Source organism: Littorina saxatilis, linkage group LG1 (genome assembly GCF_037325665.1).
Source record: "Littorina saxatilis isolate snail1 linkage group LG1, US_GU_Lsax_2.0, whole genome shotgun sequence".
NCBI classification, from domain to species: Eukaryota; Metazoa; Mollusca; class Gastropoda; order Littorinimorpha; family Littorinidae; genus Littorina; species Littorina saxatilis.
Window position 1 is genome coordinate 96,372,734 of NC_090245.1, and position 19,151 is coordinate 96,391,884.

Sequence of the window (19,151 nt, forward strand, 5' to 3'; positions counted from 1 at the left end):
CACTCGACAGCTCAGCTGAAAGAGTGCACCAGAGTTAGCTCCCCTGGTGGTATTGTTGTTCTCATCATCACGCGGACTAAGCTCGTTTTAGACAGCTGCCTACCATGGGTTCTGCTCTGATGAACAGTGCTAACATTGTGTCGATAAAAAGCAGCGGAGTCAAAACTACCTTCCACCTTGGGGAAAACTCCATGTGATGAGTGTTATGAGCATGATATGTTGATTGTTTGGTTGTGAACTTCACAGATTTATCTGAAAATCGGAATGTAGGCCAACACCCATCGACAGAAGAAATGGGGCAACAGGTGGTGAAGGAAAAGTTGCGCTGTACGCGTGAAGTATTTCAGTGATGTGACAGATGACAGATGTGAATCACAGGAAATACAATCACACAGTTGATGGATATACGGTGATAATTGAAACATTGATGGCTGATGGAATGAAACCTCAGTCATACAATGTTGAGTGTCGCGTTAACTAAATATGTGTTTGACAGTGACTGTATCAGCTGGTAATGATAATCGTGATTTTTTTCTCTGCACGCGCTTCCGCGACTAGAGTGACAGTATGTGGCGATTTCTTAACAGCTAGATATGTGTGTTTGAGTGTTCGCTGCTTATAAGTTATATTGGCACTCCTTACTACAACTCTTCACAGATTTGTGTTGATTTAGTACAAAGCTAACAAGGTCACCATGTTGTCAGTCATGGCAGCCAAGGGGGTGGTACTAGGGGTGCTGTTTGTGATGACGTTTGGATTAGGACTGATTCCAGTCAAGCTGATGAATGTCATTCAGCACAGCGCTGCCGTAACTCTGCATGATGGCAGCACAGCTGGGCGCCACAAGATCTCAACGTACAAGCGTGTCCTCAGTTTTCTAAGCTGTTTCGCTGGAGGCGTGTTCTTGGCGACCTGTTTCTTGGATCTTCTGCCCAGTGTGAGGAAGAAGCTGATCACAGTTCTGTTTGAACTGAACATCACCACAGGGTTCCCCCTCGCCGAGTTCATCATGTCTCTGGGGCTGTTCTTCATCCTCATCGTGGAACAGGTGAAGTGGACTCAATGTAAATTGTGTGTTATAATGTGGAGTATGTGTGTGTCACGGTGTATATGTGTGTGTGTTTGTTTTTATGTGTGTGTGTGTGTGTCAGTGTCACAGTGTGTGTTTCTGTGTGTGTGAGAGAGAGAAAGAGAGTGTGTATCATGTGTTTGTGTAAGAAATTTGGTGAGCACTTTGCATTTTGTTGCATTTTGAATATAATCAAGCCAAGCAATATTCCTAATGTGCTGCACATGGTTGAACAAAAATCTTATGTCTTCTGTGGAACAGATTGTGTTGATGGTGAAGGAGCAGCATGCACACAGTGACCATGACGACGTGAGAAGGCCGTTACTAGGACAGCAGAAAGTCAACTCTGCGGGGAGCAGCGCCAGTCTGGAGCAGAGTATCCGCAGCGACCAGGTGCACAGCGATCATTCCATCGCAGGCATCACCGATCGGCCAGACTTACCTGACGAGAGTGATCATGAGCAAGAAATCTCCAACTTGCCTGGCAGCAGAAACAGGAGTTACAGTGACCCACATCATCACCATAATCACGGACATCACCACGGTGACGAAATGAATTTTCAGAACCATTCCCCTCTGCGTGCCATCATGCTGCTGATGGCTCTGTCTCTGCATTCCGTATTTGAAGGTCTGGCGGTAGGGCTGCAGGTTAACCCTGGACAGGTGCTTGGAATCTTCGCTGCTCTTGTGCTCCACAAGAGTATCCTGAGTTTCAGTATAGGAATGAACCTGGTTCAGAGTCGCCTGTCCACTGCAGTGTGTGTCAAATCTATCCTGTTTTTCTCCCTGACAGCACCGGTGGGTGTTGCCGTGGGAATGGTTATGACAGACTTGTGGGAGACGGAAACATCCTACCTTGTTGATGGCATTCTTCAGGGTGTTGCTTCTGGAACATTCCTCTACATTTCCTTCTTCGAGGTTCTGCCGGCTGAGTTCAACTCGTCTCATGATCGAATGTTGAAACTGCTGATGCTGCTTCTAGGTTATAGCACTGTTACCGCCATTTTGTTTTTAAGTGATGATGTTAAGGCTCCTTTTTGTAAAATTGAAGTTGGGAATTGATTTTCCTCAGCAATGCTGCATTAAAAAGGAAAAGGACATGTCCAAGTTCAATCAACGTTTAAGTTCAATCAACGTTTATGTACTGTTGGCTTTGTGCATACATAAGTTGAAGGCTGCACTTGACCCGGGTAAAAACCTGAATAGATCTGTGGTTGTGATATTGATAGCTTGCATTTACAGGAAAAAGAATGTACCTTTAACCTTCACCTGGTCGCACTTTGGACTACACAGTCCGGATGATGTGGGTCGTGTACGTTCTAAAGAAGGATTCAACGTAAAAAGTAAGGGTCCGGCAGGGATGTCGTTAGGCATCGGACATAGACCGATTAAAAGGCTCAACTGTCCGCATAGACCGATTAAAAGGCTCAAATGTCCGATTCACATTGCCGCATGGCGGTCAGATGTCCTATCGTTTTCAACTGAGCGCGGTCATTGTTCGATAAGAACTCCATTCCTTCGTACAGCGCGTTATTTGATAATTTTCCTTTCATGGTAGAAATCTTCAAAAAGCGACTGAGCACTCTCGTGTACAGGTGCCCTGAAGTTGTGCAGTGCAGATCTAGTTTGGGGTATGAGCCGGTTGTGTACACCCGTCTACAGCTCACTAAAGTTAGAAGTACGGGAGACAACTCCAACTGACCAAGGCTCGCGTCTGCTTTAATTTGCTTTCGGTTAGAGATGAAGCGCACGGCACTGAATTATGCCACCGAAAAAACTAAAGCCTGCCAAAGAACAGCAAAGGCTGAACACATTTGGTGTTTCAACGGCATCGTGTGTTACATTAGGGCCAAGAACATGGGAAAACACGGCTAGCATCATTCTGGAAAATGGCAGTGCCATGGAACGACAGTGTCGCCGCTGAAACCTCCACAATCACGGAAAGTAAAGTTTCGTCACTTGATGATGATGTCAGTATAGCAGGTAATTTACACAAACAATTTTAATAAGGTTAACTATTCATGACTGACCCTGTTTAGTACTAGTTGGTTAGAATTTGACAGCAATATAGGCAAACTGTTTTGTCGAATCTGTCAAGAAAAAGCTCTGTCAGAAAATCATGCAGTTTGTGTGCCAATCAAAGTAAGAGTACTGAAGTTTTGGGTTGGTTTGTTTGTTTCTTTTTAGTGTGTTTGAAACAAAAGTAATAAAAACAATATGCGCACACAATGTTGGTGCATATATGCTGATATGTGTGTATGCACATGATTCTATGTTTTGCACAAAATTATAATGTCCCATTGAAATGTCTGAAAGCAGTCAAATGTCCTATTGATGCCGAAGAGCTCAGGACATTGGCCTATCATAGGTATGAATTTGTGGAAACATCCCTGGGGTCGTACACGACCCACGCCATCGGAATAGGGATACACTTTTTACAGCCTCTTTGCAGAGTTTGTGTTGTGCACGACCCATGTCAACCAAATAGGGACAAACACAATCAAATTCCATCTTTAATTCCATGTGGGTCGCCCAGGGCAGACAACATCCGGACGGTGTAGTTCAAATTACGTCATCGTTTGTTTGTTTGTTTACAAAGATAATTCTTTAAAAAAAAGAAGGGTCGATGGGAAAGTTGTATGGTGTTTGAGGATGACATTGTCTCGGTCAAAAACTCTCTATTAAAGAGATCTATACAGACACTTTTGTTGGGCTCTGGGTCATCCATGACCCAGGAAGCAAGGTGAAGGTTAAATAATTCATTTTATCCTACATACGTGAGAGAGACACCCGTGAGATAATAATCGTTCAAATCACACGTGTGTATATCATGTAAATGAGGTCATGTCAAGCAAGTCTGGCAGGGACCTGTTTTTCCACTGCTTATGATGCCAAAGTCACTGAGACAAACGTCATTATAGAAACAAAAATTGCGCTCGCTAATTACCCTCGATGAATTTGTATAACTAACACGTCACGCCACACTTTCAGAGTGACGTTTCTTTGCTTTGACGTAATAGTTTGCACGAGGCTTTAGAAGAGATCGAGGTTCCAAAACAAGCGTCTTCAATTTAGCTGCCTCGAATGCAGGAAATTTTCAGTAAAATACACTTTCGCTTTCGCTCGCAGTTCAATATTTAAAAAAACAACTCGTGTAAATCTGGTACGATACAGCAAGCCATGTAGTATTCTCTATGTGTCTCAGTAATCTTCAGTTTGCATCACCTGTGATGATCTACTTTAGCACTTACTAAGGGTAATGTTATTTTCCTGATATTATGGATTTAAAACAAGTGAACACAGGAATCCGAATGTTGTTTCTTCACAATGGCTGGGCCGTTTGGGGGTGTAAACCAAAGTCAGTGACATTGTGCCTTCATTTGAACAGTCTTAAAAAGCTGCAGAATTGGTAAGAATAGAGTTTCTTAAAAAGTTGCAGAATTGGTAAGAATAGAGTTTCTTAAAAAAGTTGCATGAATTGGTAAGAATAGAGTTTCTTAAAAAGCTGCAGAATTGGTAAGAATAGAGTTTATTAAAAAGTTGCAGAATTGGTAAGAATAGTTCTTAGGACTCGGCTCTTCAAATTATAACTTAAGTCAACAATAACTTTTTTGTTACCATTTCTTTGTGCACATTTACTGCAAATGTTCAATGCACCTTATGCTGATTTTTGTCATCATTTTGGAAGTCTTTTGAAGGAGGTTCCACTGTAAGTCAGTGCACTTTGACCCTGCTGGTGTCACCGTGGCTTACTGAAACTGCCCTGTGCTTATAATTACTCTGAGTAGTGAGGCATTTGTACACAAAGTAACAATGATGTCAAAGTGATGATGAAAAGCTGGTCACCGAGTGATACAGTATCCGTGCATTACATGTGATAATTGTGTGTGTCGTGTGGGGCATTATGGCCTTGAATTTGTTTGTTTGTTTGTTTATTTGTTGCTTAACGTCCAGCCGACTACGCAGAGCCATATCAGGACGAGGAAGGGGGGGATGAAGGGGGCCACTTGTGAAGCGATTCCTGTTTACAAATGCACTAACCCATTACTTGTGTCCCAGCAGGCTTTAGTAAAACTAAATTAATACCTACTGGAAGATTACCAGTTTCCAGTATGTTAAAATAGGCTTAACCTATCTACTGCTGGACTTACATCAGAACACTAACAGATTAAACTATACATGAATCGCGAGACAAGCGGCAAGAGAAGAGATTTTTGGAAAAAATACAGGTGAATGAGCAAGAAGGCAGAAAAAAGAAAAGAATTCATGAAGAAAAAGAGAGCATGACAGGAAAGAGGAACCAAAAATCTACCTAACAGCAAACTAGAAAGCTCCTGCGGTTCCCAAAACAGGAGGGGCCTTTAATTTCATAACCGCAGTGCCCCACTGCGGGATGGCCTTGAATTGCCTTGTGCGCACCCATGCAATGTTTAACCATGTGGGGGGGTTTTCAATCCCTTTTGAAAGCTTATGTTTGCTAGAATTTCAGGAAAACATGTTTGTTGTTTAGGCATGTGTTTTTGTGTCCATGTGATGTTGATCGGAAAAGAATTTTTTTCTTTCTTTGAAACAATGCTTTTATGACATTTACAATGTGTACCTAATGCACTCACCCTCAGACTGTCTTTCTGTGTAAGTGTGTATGTGTGACACTTTATGGGTCTTTGTGTTGCTGTAAAAAAAAAATTTAAAAAAGAGAGAAAAAAGAAATGAAACATCAGTCAATGGTGGGGGGATGAATCTTTGCATGATATATATGCATCTCTAAATTCACACCGGTGCTCTGATGTCAGGCCTGAAAGTGGCGAGTATTTTACTCGCCATGGCAAGCAGAAACATGAAACTTGCAAGTAGAAATGTTCATCTACCCGCCAAATGCGAGTAAAGTTGCCGAAACAAATGGTTAGTTTGGCTAGTAAAGTTTGCTCTCTGGCTAGTACATTTTCAGTATCTGACTAAGCCAAAGCTGAGTACACCATTTGTTGGACTTTCAGGGCTGGATGTGTTTTACTGTCTTGTGGTGTTTTTTTTAACCCTTGAAATATTTTGCAGTCTCACAAGGGGAAACTCGTCTAGGAAATGTTTACATGTACGCAAACAGTTTCACTAGCAGACAGATTTGGTCTATTCTTCTTGTGATATTCAGATTTGGTCTTCTCTTCTTGTCTCAAAGGGATAATTAGCGAGTCTGTGACAGATGGGACAATAAAGTAATGAAAATGAAAAATGATTTAGTGCCGAAATTACTGGAGGCCAAGATTATCTCAAACTTAACTTGTCACGTCTTTTGTGACCAAAACCTGAATTTCGAAACAAAAACAATTACACTGTTGGGTACTTTATAACATGGATTTCTAAAATACATTACATGCATTACAGTAAATATAATGAGGTCATGTAGCATTGTGGGGGGGAGGGGGGAAGGGGGATCTTCTAGTCTCAGGTGGCAGGTTGTCTCAAAGGGATAATTAGCGAGTTTGTCCTTGTATTCTTTTTGGATTAAGAGTCAGTAATGTCAAGCTTATGACATATGAATGGATTTTTTTTTAAAGACAAGAATGAGAAAGGCCTTGCATCAATACTTCTTGAGCATTTTGTACATTTATAATTGTTTTCCAAGACTTTGCGCTCAGAAACAGTCTGTGACAAGCTGTGCCAGTTGCTTTGTTCAAAGTAAAGCAGTGAAAATATTGCATATATGTTTTATAATTTAAAGGAAGAATAGACCTTGAATTTGATAAATTTCAATTGGAGGCCAAGGTAATGAATTATGTTGTTATTTTAACACATGTATAGAATTACTTGATGGAATTGCTTGTATGGCAATGTTTTCTATCAAACTGGTCGATTGCAAAAATTGTGTTTGTGTTTGTGTTTAAAAATGTTTAATTGAATACATTTAAATGTAGAATGCAATCAAGGAGTGTACTTTTACCTCTTATGTGTAAATAAGAATCTGATGTGTGTGCGGACCCCCCGCAGGTTAGGGGGAAGAATTTACCCGATGCTCCCCAGCATGTCGTAAGAGGCGACTAACGGATTCTGTTTCTCTTTTTACCCTTGTTAAGTGTTTCTTGTATAGAATATAGTCAATTTTTGTAAAGATTTTAGTCAAGCAGTATGTAAGAAATGTTAAGTCCTTTGTACTGGAAACTTGCATTCTCCCAGTAAGGTAATACATTGTACTACGTTGCAAGCCCCTGGAGCAAATTTTTGATTAGTGCTTTTGTGAACAAGAAACAATTGACAAGTGGCTCTATCCCATCTCCCCCCTTTCCCCGTATCTTCGTGGTTGAAAACGACGTTAAACACCAAATAAAGAAAGAAAGAAAGATGTGTGTGCGGATGTGTGTGCGTGTTGCACTTTAGGGTTATGTACGTACACCCTGTCATGCAATAATCTATTCCATTCAAACAGGAAAATGAGGCAGCTGATGTTTCTACTGCCTTTCAGGAGAGATGGATCATTCATAATCCACCTTAACATTGTTTTTAAAAGAGATATATACACTGACAGACACATACACATAATCAAAATTCATGCAAACATGCAGTCACAAACACACTCACAGTCACACACACAAATACTCACACAACCATATTTAAGCTGGCACAAATGCAAACAAAGGGTATTAATCCCATCAAATGTTAAAGTTTTTTTGAGCAAAAGTATTTTAATTGTAACTAACAGTAACAATAACAGAGATTGGAACAAGGACACAGATCATTGACAGAAAATATTCTCTATTGTCTAGTAACTACGTACAGTGGCCAAGAATCTGTCAAGGAGTCTAAAAAATGTTAAAATTTTTAGACTTTTTTTAAACCTTAAATTTACATGAATAAACATATTGGTACTCCTGTCCTTCAGTTGCAGCATTTTATTTAACAGTAAAGTGCCCGGTTTATCAAATATTTGCAGATAAAGCACAAATGATTGTATGTTACGTGTACACCATAACATAATTTTAAGGTGCTGTCATTTTCTTAGGTTCAGCTTTGGGCAACTGTTTCACTATCCAATGGCTTGATGGCTGAATGTAGAGTTGATCTGTACAAAAGCAACACTTGAAAAAAGTTGATCCTGTCTCAATATAACTTATAAGCAAAATCATTTATTCGTCAGTTATTTTACACCAAAGCTCAGAATCAAAAGATACAATTCAACATTTACCTATTTACACTGTTTTTAAAACAATGAAATTCTCTATGGAAGTGCAGAAAAGGTTCCAGTAAATGTTCATGTCATTTGTTTTGCAAACCTTAACCTCAATCATCAGGTTATTACGTAATTTGAAAAAAGCACGGTCAGCGGTGTAGAAATTATTTTCAAATCACCCTCATTAAATATTTTTACACTATTTTTGTCTGCAGTTTTGTGAGTTAGAAACAAGAAATCATAACAAATCCTTTTTACGATAGAATAGTCAGGTTGGTACTCCACTACGGTACCAAATGTTCATTTTACCCATGATCTGTACGTTACTTTACACCAAACAGCAAGTACAAGGTACTGAATTTACATTTGATTGGCTATGTTCACCTCAGTTAAACAGTATTTCTAACTTGTTTGTTCTAAGCTACCTGTCTCAAGTCAAAATAAAGGGTTACATTTATGGTTGTGGCTTTTTGGTTGTGTGTACATCTTTACACAAAAGGAGGGTGTAAAGTAACATACAGAAGGCTCCGAAGATCTGCAGGTCCATTTGAAGGGTAATTTCTCTTTTATTTAGCTCATAATCCCTGAACAGACTGTTATATGTTGTTTTTAGCATTATCATGTGCTGCATATGGTCTCAGTAAAAAAAAACCAAGGTGATGTATGTTACATTTACACCAGGGCGGGGATGTAGCTCAGTCGGTAGCGCGCTGGATTTGTATCCAGTTGGCCGCTGTCAGCGTGAGTTCGTCCCCACGTTCGGCGAGAGATTTATTTCTCAGAGTCAGAGTCAACTTTGTGTGCAGACTCTCCTCGGTGTCTGAACACCCCCGTGTGTACACGCAAGCACAAGACCAAGTGCGCACGCAAAAGATCCTGTAATCCATGTCAGAGTTCGGTGGGTTATAGAAACACGAAAATACCCAGCATGCTTCCTCCGAAAGCGGCGTATGGCTGCCTAAATGGCGGGGTAAAAACGGTCATACACGTAAAAGCCGTGGGAGTTTCAGCCCATGAACGAACAAACAAACATTTACACCAAAATGTCCCAACAGTGGTCCTTCTGAGGTAAATTTTGTCATTCAGTGTGCTTGTTTTCATGTTGAAACAAAGGGTTGGTCTTGCTGGTTGTTCTTAAGCACTGATAAGTTATCTTCTGTCTCTAAAACAAATTCATTGTCATTTTCAAGTATTCTCAGTATGTACGTTACATTTACACCCTTGTCAGAAGGCCTCACTTAAGTCTCTCTACAAGCCAACAGGTGCAAGCACTAGGAATCCTGTGACCATAGTTTAACTACCAGGTGTCTGAGGTATAAGAAAACACACTTTTGTGTATTATGGCATTATTTAAAGACTGTGACAAAACTTGTTTGGGCACGTAGATCTATACAATTTCATTTACACCAATCGCATATTTTTAACTTTGAAGTACAATTAAATTACATCAAACACAACTTTTTCACTCAATTTAACAAAAATTACAATCATCCTACCAAATGACCTTCCTCTGCAATGATTTTTAAGTAAATTTGACCAGAATCATTTTTTTAAGATAGTTTCCCTTTTTTCATGATTATTTACACCAAATGTAACATACAGACCAGCTAAAAAAGAACGCTCAAAATCCAAAACCTATGTTCAGACCAAACTTTCAATAATCTAACATATGTTTCTTCATCCATTTCTGGACCTATTAAAAATTAGATTGAGATTATACCCTTATCAGTAACTTGGTTATTCAATGCCCAATGTACAATGCGTTTCGCGTAACGCCTTGTGTGCCAAAAAAGGTGCTTTTTTTCTTGAACAAAGTCAATTTTCTCAGCATCCAGGCGACTGACAGACATAAATTTAGTATGGATAGAATCTGCATGAGGAATACTTCATAACTGTATTGTTTATATTGTAGTCATTTAAAAACAGAATAAAATACAAAGTAATAAAAGTATCCAGAACAGGATTTTTGCATTTGGACACCTTGACAGATTCCTGACCAAGTACTGTAGATTTGGCCATTAATTTCACATACATCTAGAGGCAGGAAAAGCACAACCATTTCTCTTTCAGCAATTATTTGCAGTGGACCCCCCCCTCCCATAATTTAGGACCTTGGTAAATTCATAAAAATAAGCCAAGGGGAAAAAAGGGATTGGGGGGATCTTAAAAATCTTTGATAGTGGTAGACTTCTCCCCATAGCTGCTGCTGTGTTAGCATCCATGGACCAACCAATTTTTATTTTCAAAAAAATGTTCATGGTACAAATGCAGATATGTACTATGATCTTTTAAAACTTAGAAGACACAAAATGTTTTTATGGGAGGGATCCAAACAATTATGGGATTTTTGGCGAATTTAAAAAAAGGTAGGGTCATGCACAGCTCAGACACGTTTTTGAAAGTGGGACCATGACTACCCTTGTAGGGTTAGGGTTAGGGTTAGGGTTAGGGCAAAGTATTGTTTGAAAAATCAAAGATGACGAAAATAAAAACATGTTTGGGGTACGGGTATGACTGTGATTTTTAACTCCAATCAAGACAAAAGAGCTGTTCTGGGAGAAGTCTTACTCTTAGCCGAGATTTATGTTTCTACAGTAGTGCTTTTGCTCAGGTGAGTCATAATATATTGGCTTACTAATAAGGTGGTGCGAGAAAGAATGTTCACGATTGCTGAAAAAGCCACGAACATTGCCCTAAAATATCACTAATGCGAAAACAATGGTGGTCTACTCCAACAAATATTGTGCGGCCCAAGATTGCCTCCATTCAGAATGGCACATGTATGTGAAAAGTTCAGTTGTTCTTCCTGCTAACGTCGTCCACTGTCAAGATGGCCGAGTCCTGGCAGGTTGTGTAGGCCTGAAAGTGGCGAGTATTTTACTCACCACGGCGAGTACAAACATGTAACTGGCGAGTAGAAATGTTCATCTACTCGCCAAATGCGAGTAAAGTTACTGATACAAAATGTTGGTTTGGCTAGTAAAGTTTGCTCTCTGGCTAGTACATTTTCAGAATCACTAGCCAAAGGCGGAGTACACCATTTGTTGAACTTTCAGTTTCAGGGCTGTTGTGCCCTTAATCACATTTTGGCGAGTAGATTTGTTTGACTTGCCAGTTCATTGTTTCTACTCGCCATGGCGAGTAAATAACTTGCCACTTTCAGGGCTGACTTGATTTCTGAGAGTTAGAAAGTCGCATAACATTAAGTTGATTAACAGTCTCCTCCTCTATACATTCCTTTTCAACAATGACTGCACAATTCTAGCCAAGTCAGACAGTTTGTCTGTTTCACAAAGAGCTTGCAAACACTGCTGCACATCAGGACAAATTTCTCCGAGCAGATTCAGACACACGACTGCTTCTTCTTTCAGTCTGTCTTTCACACTCTCTGGCGTAGAAGATCTATCACACGAAACATCCTGCAACAGCTTGAGAAGGCTCTTGAGAATAGCGTGAGAATGGTAGGGAATACGCAGCCAGGCGTTGCGCAGCAAAGATTTGAGTATGCTGAGCGTGTTGAACCGTGCATGTTCCTCTGGCCCGTCAAACACTTCCAGGTAGTCGGAAATCAAGGCGACCAGACGCTGAAGGTGCCTCACACTGCACACACCGAGCCCTAGCACAAAGTCGGCGATACATGCCGTGTACATTCGCCGAAGAACGATGCCGTTTTCAGTGACAGCACTGGTGATGATGATGGTGAGTATGGCGTCTACCTGCTTTGGAGTGGTGGGAGAGGCTGGCTTGGCGGGATCCTTGTCGACGATGGGAAGAACGATGAGCAGGGCGGGGTGAAGGGCCTTGATGATGTCGGGTTCCCTGGAGTAGATCTGCTGCTGCAGGGCCGTGTACACCACGTCTGCTCTGCCGTACCTGCCAACAAAACGAAAGTACAATCAGTTCAGCGATTCTTGTACGGCCATACCTGTCTATAATGACAACCAAAAGTGGTCCCTGTAGACAGGTGGTCCCTGTAGACAGGTGGTCCCTGTACACAGGTGGTCCCTGTAGACAGGTGGTCCCTGTACACAGGTGGTCCCTGTACACAGGTGGTCCCTGTAGACAAGTGGTCCCTGTGGTCCCTGTAGACAGGTGGTCCCTGTAGACAGGTGGTCCCTGTAGACAGGTTGTCCTCAAGGTGGTCCTTAATTGAAGCCAAAGTCGACTTCGCGAAGTCTTTTTACGGAAGTTCAGTGCTAAAGCTATGTGCTGCCAGCTTCGCAAAGTATACTTTGCCCAGTTAAGGACAGTCTTCATGAAAAGGTGGATTATAAGAAATAACCTTGTCCGTGAGTGAGTTGTCGGGGGTCCTTTGCGATGGTTGTACTGTACTGAGCAGGTGGTCGTAAGGCAAAAAAAATAAATATATAGTCTGTTTACGGTAACATAGGCAAAACAAAATAGGGTCGATAGGTCGGGGTGTTTTTTTCTTCCAAAACACCATATTTTCAAGTTAATTTGCCAAAAAACAAAGACTTTTTTTTTCTTTCCCAAATGCCAAAAAAAAGTTTAGGGTCGCGTGAAAAAAATAGGGTCGGTCGGGATACTGTAAACCGACTATTTCTTTTTTTTGTGCCTAATTAAGAGATGGTCACCTGGGCATATTTATCTGCTTGAGAGTTGAAACTTGCCAAACCCAGCACAGATGATTAGATCAACATCTTTCATCTTCCCTACCTCAGTACCTGTACCATAAAGGTAGAATTAATTAAAAAAAAAACCTATCTTGAAAGTAAACCATTCTGTACAGTTTGTGAGATTTAAAATCAAAGCTGGAAAAAATAGCATTACACTTGACTTACAGTCTACAGACATAGTGCTTGCTGCCGCGCGAGACGAGAAATTTTTTCCTCTTTATCTTTGCTGCGCTGTCCGCAAAACCCCACTGCGCGGAAGTGTGTTTCCAGACACATCGTACGTAGTGTGATTAATTAGTCAATCAATCAATCAATATGAGGCTTATATCTTATATTCCGTGGGTACAGTTCTAAGCGCAGGGATTTTTATTTTTTATTTCTTTTTAATTTGTTTTTTATGCAATTTATATCGCGCACATATTCAAGGCGCAGGGATTTATTTATGCCGTGTGAGATGGAATTTTTTTTTTACACAATACATCACGCATTCACATCGGCCAGCAGATCGCAGCCATTTCGGCGCATATCCTACTTTTCACGGCCTATTATTCCAAGTCACACGGGTATTTTGGTGGACATTTTCATCTATGTCTATACAATTTTGCCAGGAAAGACCCTTTTGTCAATCGTGGGATCTTTAATGTGCACACCCCAATGTAGTGTACACGAAGGGACCTCGGTTTTTCGTCTCATCCGAAAGACTAGCACTTGAACCCACCACCTAGGTTAGGAAAGGGGGGAGAAAATTGCTAACGCCCTGACTCAGGGTCAAACTCGCAACCTCTCGCTTCCGAGCGCAAGTGCGTTACCACTCGGCCACCCAGTCACAACAAAGTACCATCATGCCAAAACTTTCTGGCTTCCTTTGTGTGTGTGTGTGTGTGTGTGTGAGTTGGTGGAACCCCCCTTCAAAATGGAGGTTAATTTACAGATCTATATTATGAACAAGAAATAAGAGAAAGCAAGGTCTAACAAGAGGGGCGGAGGGGAAGTCTTAACCTTCACCGTGCTTCGTGGGTTGTGAACGACCCAGAGCCTCACAAAATCGTCTTTATCTCTGAAACTATCTGGAAGTTTTGATTTAGACTTCATGTAATCTCCAATCACCATACGACCTTCCCATTGCCCAACTTTTGAAAGATTATTTTTGTAAACAAACAAATAAACGATGATGTAATTTGAACTACACAGTCCGGATGATGTGGGTCGTGGACGACCCATATATAGAATTACGTAAGGAATTTTACACTGTTTATCCTTATTCGGATGGAGTGGGTCATTTACGACCAATACGTTTTACGTTAAATCCTTCTTTGGAAAGTATGGATCGTACATCAGGCACATCATCCTGACTGACTCAGACTGTGTAGTCCAAAGCATGATCCAGTGAAGGTTAAATAGCAGGGGATCTTGAAAGGGTGTTCCTCTGTAGGCAGTGTATCAATGTGTGTGTACATTGTGTGTGGGTGTGTGTGTGTATGTGTGTAGTGCATGTGCGCGCATCACATGCACAGTTCACACTTCACAGCATGCGTTCATGTTGTGGGTGCACATTTCTTTCAACACACAGAGCTATGCAGTGCTTATTAAGAACTCAATTTCTCACCATCTCAATTCTTCATTGGTGACATTGGCAGCTATGTGCTGTAGACACTGGATGCCCATCACTTTGTGTTCCGTCACGTGGCTGTCGACCAGCAGCAAGGCAGGGGGGAGCACTGCGTCCAGGTGCTCACTCAGGTGCGGAAACTTCATCATCTGTGTCAGCATCCAGTAGAATGATTCCACAAAAGTCGGGTTAGCCTGCCAGTTATGCAAGGACAATCTAGCTTTCACCACAGTCAGATACCTGCCCAAGAGGGTTGCAGTAGTTGCTTCCCTTGCCTTGCTCTTTAAATCCAGCAACAGCATCTCAGACAGCGAATCCACTTTGTAGAGGATCCTCAGCTGGTTTAATACTAGTAGTGTCAGTTTCTGCACTGAGTCTCTTGACCAGAGGCAGTTTCTGATATTTGCGGAGATTACCACCACAAGGAGGGGAAGGCTCTCATCAACTGGTTTTGTGTCCAGTGTCCCACTGCAACGACAACACTGTTCAAACATCACATGTAGAAAATTGAGAACTAATTCTGTCTGGTCCGTCAGTAAAACGAAATCTTCTTTCTCAAACAGAAAATGGTCCCGATCTTTGAATTCTGCGGGAATAGCAAGTTGTACAACTTCGTTGAACAGAGGAGCAAGAATAGTCGTCTGCATGCTTGCCCGAAGTAATTCTCGATCCAGACCTCGTGTTGTAGTTATGGCTTTACGCACTAAACTGATCTTTTGACTGTTGCATTTTGTGCTCCTTATGCTGTCCATTAAATCGAGGAGACTGCCTGAAGACTGCATGCTAGGACGAGTATTATCTTGCCCAGCATTCGATCCCAACATGTTCGCCGCCATATTTGTCTGGGGGAGGCCGAGCATTATCCCCCTTACTTGAAATGTAAAAAAGGTGCTCTAGACCACAGGATAATTTCAAGACGACCTGTCCGATTGTAGTTTTAGCAGTAACAATACTCCTGCAACGATAAGAAGAAAAATCTCTATATTTTAAAGTATTTGTGTCTTTAAACAAAATATGAACGAAGATACTTTTCAACGGGAACGTGTGCCCGGTAAGCTTAGCGCATAGTATGACGGCTTACTGGTGCCAAAACCTGGGGTTACCCATTATCACGTGATAATTATACTAATTAACGCTGTCAGTTACTGTTTTTACTCGTTAGTTACTCATTTTCACGGGATAATTAGTCATTTTCACGGGAAAATGACTAATTTTTAGTTTTGGCACTAGCAATCCGTCAGGAAGTGATCGAGCCAAAACTAAAAATTAGTTATTAACAGGTGAAAGTTAGTAATTTTCCCGGGAAAATTAGTAATTAACACGTGAAAATGGTAATTATCAATTACAATTATGAGGTTTTGGCACTAGTAAGCCCTATGACGGCTTACTAGTGCCAAAACCTGGGGTTACCCATTATCACGTGATAATTACACATTAACATGCTTCCATTTGAAACTTCGAGGTCTTCATCGGGGATTGACGCCCGACCAAAGGTAATTGAAGCCCGACGGGCATTTGACGGCCCTATGTCATCATTTCTACGAACTTCAGCAGGCTAGGGTGCAGTCGAAGGCTCTTTTGACGGCCCTATGTCATCATTTCTACGAACTTCAGCAGGCTAGGGTGCAGTCGAAGGCTCTTTTGACGGCCCTATATCTTAATTATACAATAATAGGATCACTGAGTCATCTGCGTCTTCCATCGATCTCTGCCCACTGAGAAATTACTACAGACTTCATTTCTCTGAAGTATCATTTTTACCTTTATTTTGTGATTCGTCATGTACGAATCTGGACTGAAAAGCACAACTTGGTTGTGTGGCTTCATTGGTGCTGTTGGACTTGAACTAACATATTTTGGTGATGACATTTTTTTTGTGTGTGTATACATGCATTTGGAATGCTTCAATGAACAGGAGGTATGCATTTCTGTATGTACACGTAATCTGTGTACATGTTTTACACGGTTTGACTCTTGTTGTTATTTCATGTGTATGCTTTTGCTAATGCTTCATTTATTTTGATGATTGTTTGGAATTGCACTGATTTTCTCGATTGATTGATTGATGATTATCTGAGTTTGATGACTTTTAATTGGATTTCTCTGAATGTATTTCATGTCTTGTTATTTTTTTTTGACTAATGTGACAGGCACATTAGGTCTAAGGAGGGGGGAGTGTAGCAGGAGGGCAGTATCACTAGCGTAGAGTTGCGGGCCCTTGGTTACCCCCACCCCCCATTCTCTCTGCCAGAGGCTGGGCCGTATAAAAAGGGGTCACGGCTGCTATGCCGGCAGTACGGTACTGAACAAGTACCGACTCTTTAGCTGTCCTCAGTTATGTAGAATTTTAGTTTCTTGTCTTCTGCTGTGAACGTCCTGTGTTGTGCAGTATATTTTAATGCACGTGTGTTGTATGTCATACTCGGCTGAAAGGCCTTGAGTTGTTATGTTTGTACTGTTGCACTGCTGCAGAAGCAGTGTATTGTAATGCACGTGTGTTACATGTCATACACGGTTGAAAAGCCTTAAGTTGTTGAGTGTTTGTAGTGTTCTACTGCTGCAAAGCAGCGTATTGTGATGCACGTGTGTTGTATGTCATACTCGGCTGAAAGGCCTTGAGTTGTTATGTTTGTACTGTTGCACTGCTGCAAAAGCAGCGTATTGTAATGCACGTGTGTTACATGTCATACACGGCTGAAAAGCCTTAAGTTGTTGAGTGTTTGTAGTGGTCTACTGCTGCAAAGCAGTGTATTGTGATGCACGTGTGTTGTATGTCATACTCGGCTGAAAGGCCTTGAGTTGTTATGTTTGTACTGTTGCACTGCTGCAGAAGCAGTGTATTGTAATGCACGTGTGTTACATGTCATACACGGCTGAAAAGCCTTAAGTTGTTATGTTCGTAATGTTGTTGTGCATGTAAGTTATACGTTATGCTCGGCTGAAAAGCCCTGCAATGTTATGTTAGATTAAGGGGTTGTTCGTTCGTTTGCTCTGTGCTGCAAAAGCTCAGGCTGTTTTGTGTGCGTAGTTAACAGTCTTGTACTGTAGAGTACAAGCATAGGTGATTACCTTAGTTGACTAACATGCTTAATAGTACTGAAAAGTACTGCACTCGGGTAACAAAGATAGGTAGGTAGGCTAAGACTAACCGATAGGTAATTAATCATAGGCGGGTTGTTAAGGTTAGGTAAGGATTAGGGTTTACCAATATTTGTATCATGATGCATTGTTTGACTCTGTTTTGTCCTGCATATCGTGATGTCTAAAGGAAAAAAATAAAACCATGTAATTGTTTTCCTTCGTTTTAGTCCATAAAGTAGTAAAGGTGTGAGCGTGAGCGTGCGTTGCGTCGGCGACTGGATGCAAGTGTGTGAGCCTGATTTCATGTTGTATGTTGTATGTGAAAACCTCTCTCTCTCACCTTAACTTTTGTTGTTGTTGTGTAATCCATGTAAAAGCCGTACGTGATGAAAACATCCACACATAACGCACATACATTCTAGTGGTCCAGTAGAGAAAAACACACAAGGTTTCCTCTGAACACCGAGGTCGGTCAGCGGGTGTAGTGACACTAAGTTTAGATTGAACACAACGCGAGGTATACATTTTCACACACCGCATATTTTAGGACCAGAGATACTGACATCTCTCCTCGGTAATCTTCAGCCTCCCCTTGCAACCTAAAATGTAGGATACGGACACAAAACAAGTCCGGTTACACACATTAACATGCTTCCATTTGAAACTTCGAGGTCTTCATCGGGGATTGACGCCCGACCAAAGGTAATTGAAGCCCGACGGAGCGAAGCGACGGAGGGCTTCAATTAGACTTTGGGAGGGCGTCAATCCACGATGAAGACCGAGAAGTTTCAAATGGAAGCGTGTTAATGTTATTGTAATTCAATCTGACGACGATCTCTTTCCTGCTTTCATGCGATGGTAAACAGACAGAATTGGTTCTGTTCTGTTCACACACTACTTTCAGTCCACCTACCTGCAAGGGTCAAGTCCCAAGAAATATGTCTCTGTATTCCTATCGTATCACTCTCCTCCTGTTTTGTTTTCTTTCACATACATTTTCCCATCTTTTTTGACGGGTTTCTGGACAGCAAACTCAAAACAAATTCTTTTCGTCACAAAAGCGATCTTTGGAATTGACTGACGTAGTCCGAAAGAATTCATGCATCAACTTATGGTCTCGGTATTTCGTCGGTACTTCATAATTATTTCCTACTTGTAAAATGACCCTCAAAGTTAACCGAGACTAGTTGAGGTTGTATCAATGCGCCTCGCCAGCAGGTTGTTAATGGATTTTTTAGCGAGTGGCTACGGCTATCGACAATTAGTCACCTGTAATTTTTAATGAGTTGGGGCATTCTGACCAATCACAGGATCTGTTTCATTAAAACGCAAACTTGATTGAATTAGAATTACTAATTAACGCTGTCAGTTACTGTTTTCACCTGTTAGTTACTCATTTTCACGGGAAAATGACTAATTTTTAGTTTTGGCACTAGCAATCCGTCAGGAAGTGAGCCAAAACTAAAATTAGTAATTAACAGGTGAAAGTTAGTAATTATTTCGGGAAAATTAGTAATTTTCTCGGGAAAATTACTAATAAACACGTGAAAATGGTAATTTTCCCTTGATAATTACAATTATGAGGTTTTGGCACTA

At 41.1% G+C, this 19,151-nt stretch overlaps 2 protein-coding genes across 3 annotated transcripts; one reads left to right on the forward strand and one right to left on the reverse strand.

Annotated features, from left to right (window-relative positions):
* The first annotated feature begins 60 nt into the window (after positions 1-60).
* On the forward strand, positions 61-6,940 carry LOC138946618 (zinc transporter ZIP1-like). Of its 2 annotated transcripts, XR_011449375.1 has the most exons (3): positions 61-1,048; positions 1,331-2,464; positions 2,495-6,940. XR_011449375.1 is itself a non-coding variant. In XM_070318065.1 (2 exons), exons 1-2 carry the CDS (start codon positions 695-697, stop codon positions 2,129-2,131), a joined length of 1,155 nt encoding a protein of 384 aa, XP_070174166.1. In that variant the 5' UTR covers positions 61-694; the 3' UTR covers positions 2,132-6,940. The 2 variants fall into 2 exon arrangements, 1 of the variants encoding a protein (XP_070174166.1); XM_070318065.1 differs by having other exon boundaries at positions 1,331-6,940.
* A 772-nt stretch (positions 6,941-7,712) lies between these two features.
* Positions 7,713-15,470, reverse strand: LOC138946610 (TELO2-interacting protein 2-like). The gene is made up of 2 exons (XM_070318058.1): positions 14,472-15,470; positions 7,713-12,101 (listed from the first exon to the last, which is right to left on the reverse strand). The coding sequence occupies exons 1-2, from the start codon at positions 15,332-15,334 to the stop codon at positions 11,456-11,458; spliced, it is 1,509 nt and encodes a 502-aa protein (XP_070174159.1). The 5' UTR covers positions 15,335-15,470; the 3' UTR covers positions 7,713-11,455.
* Between the last annotated feature and the right edge of the window lie 3,681 nt (positions 15,471-19,151).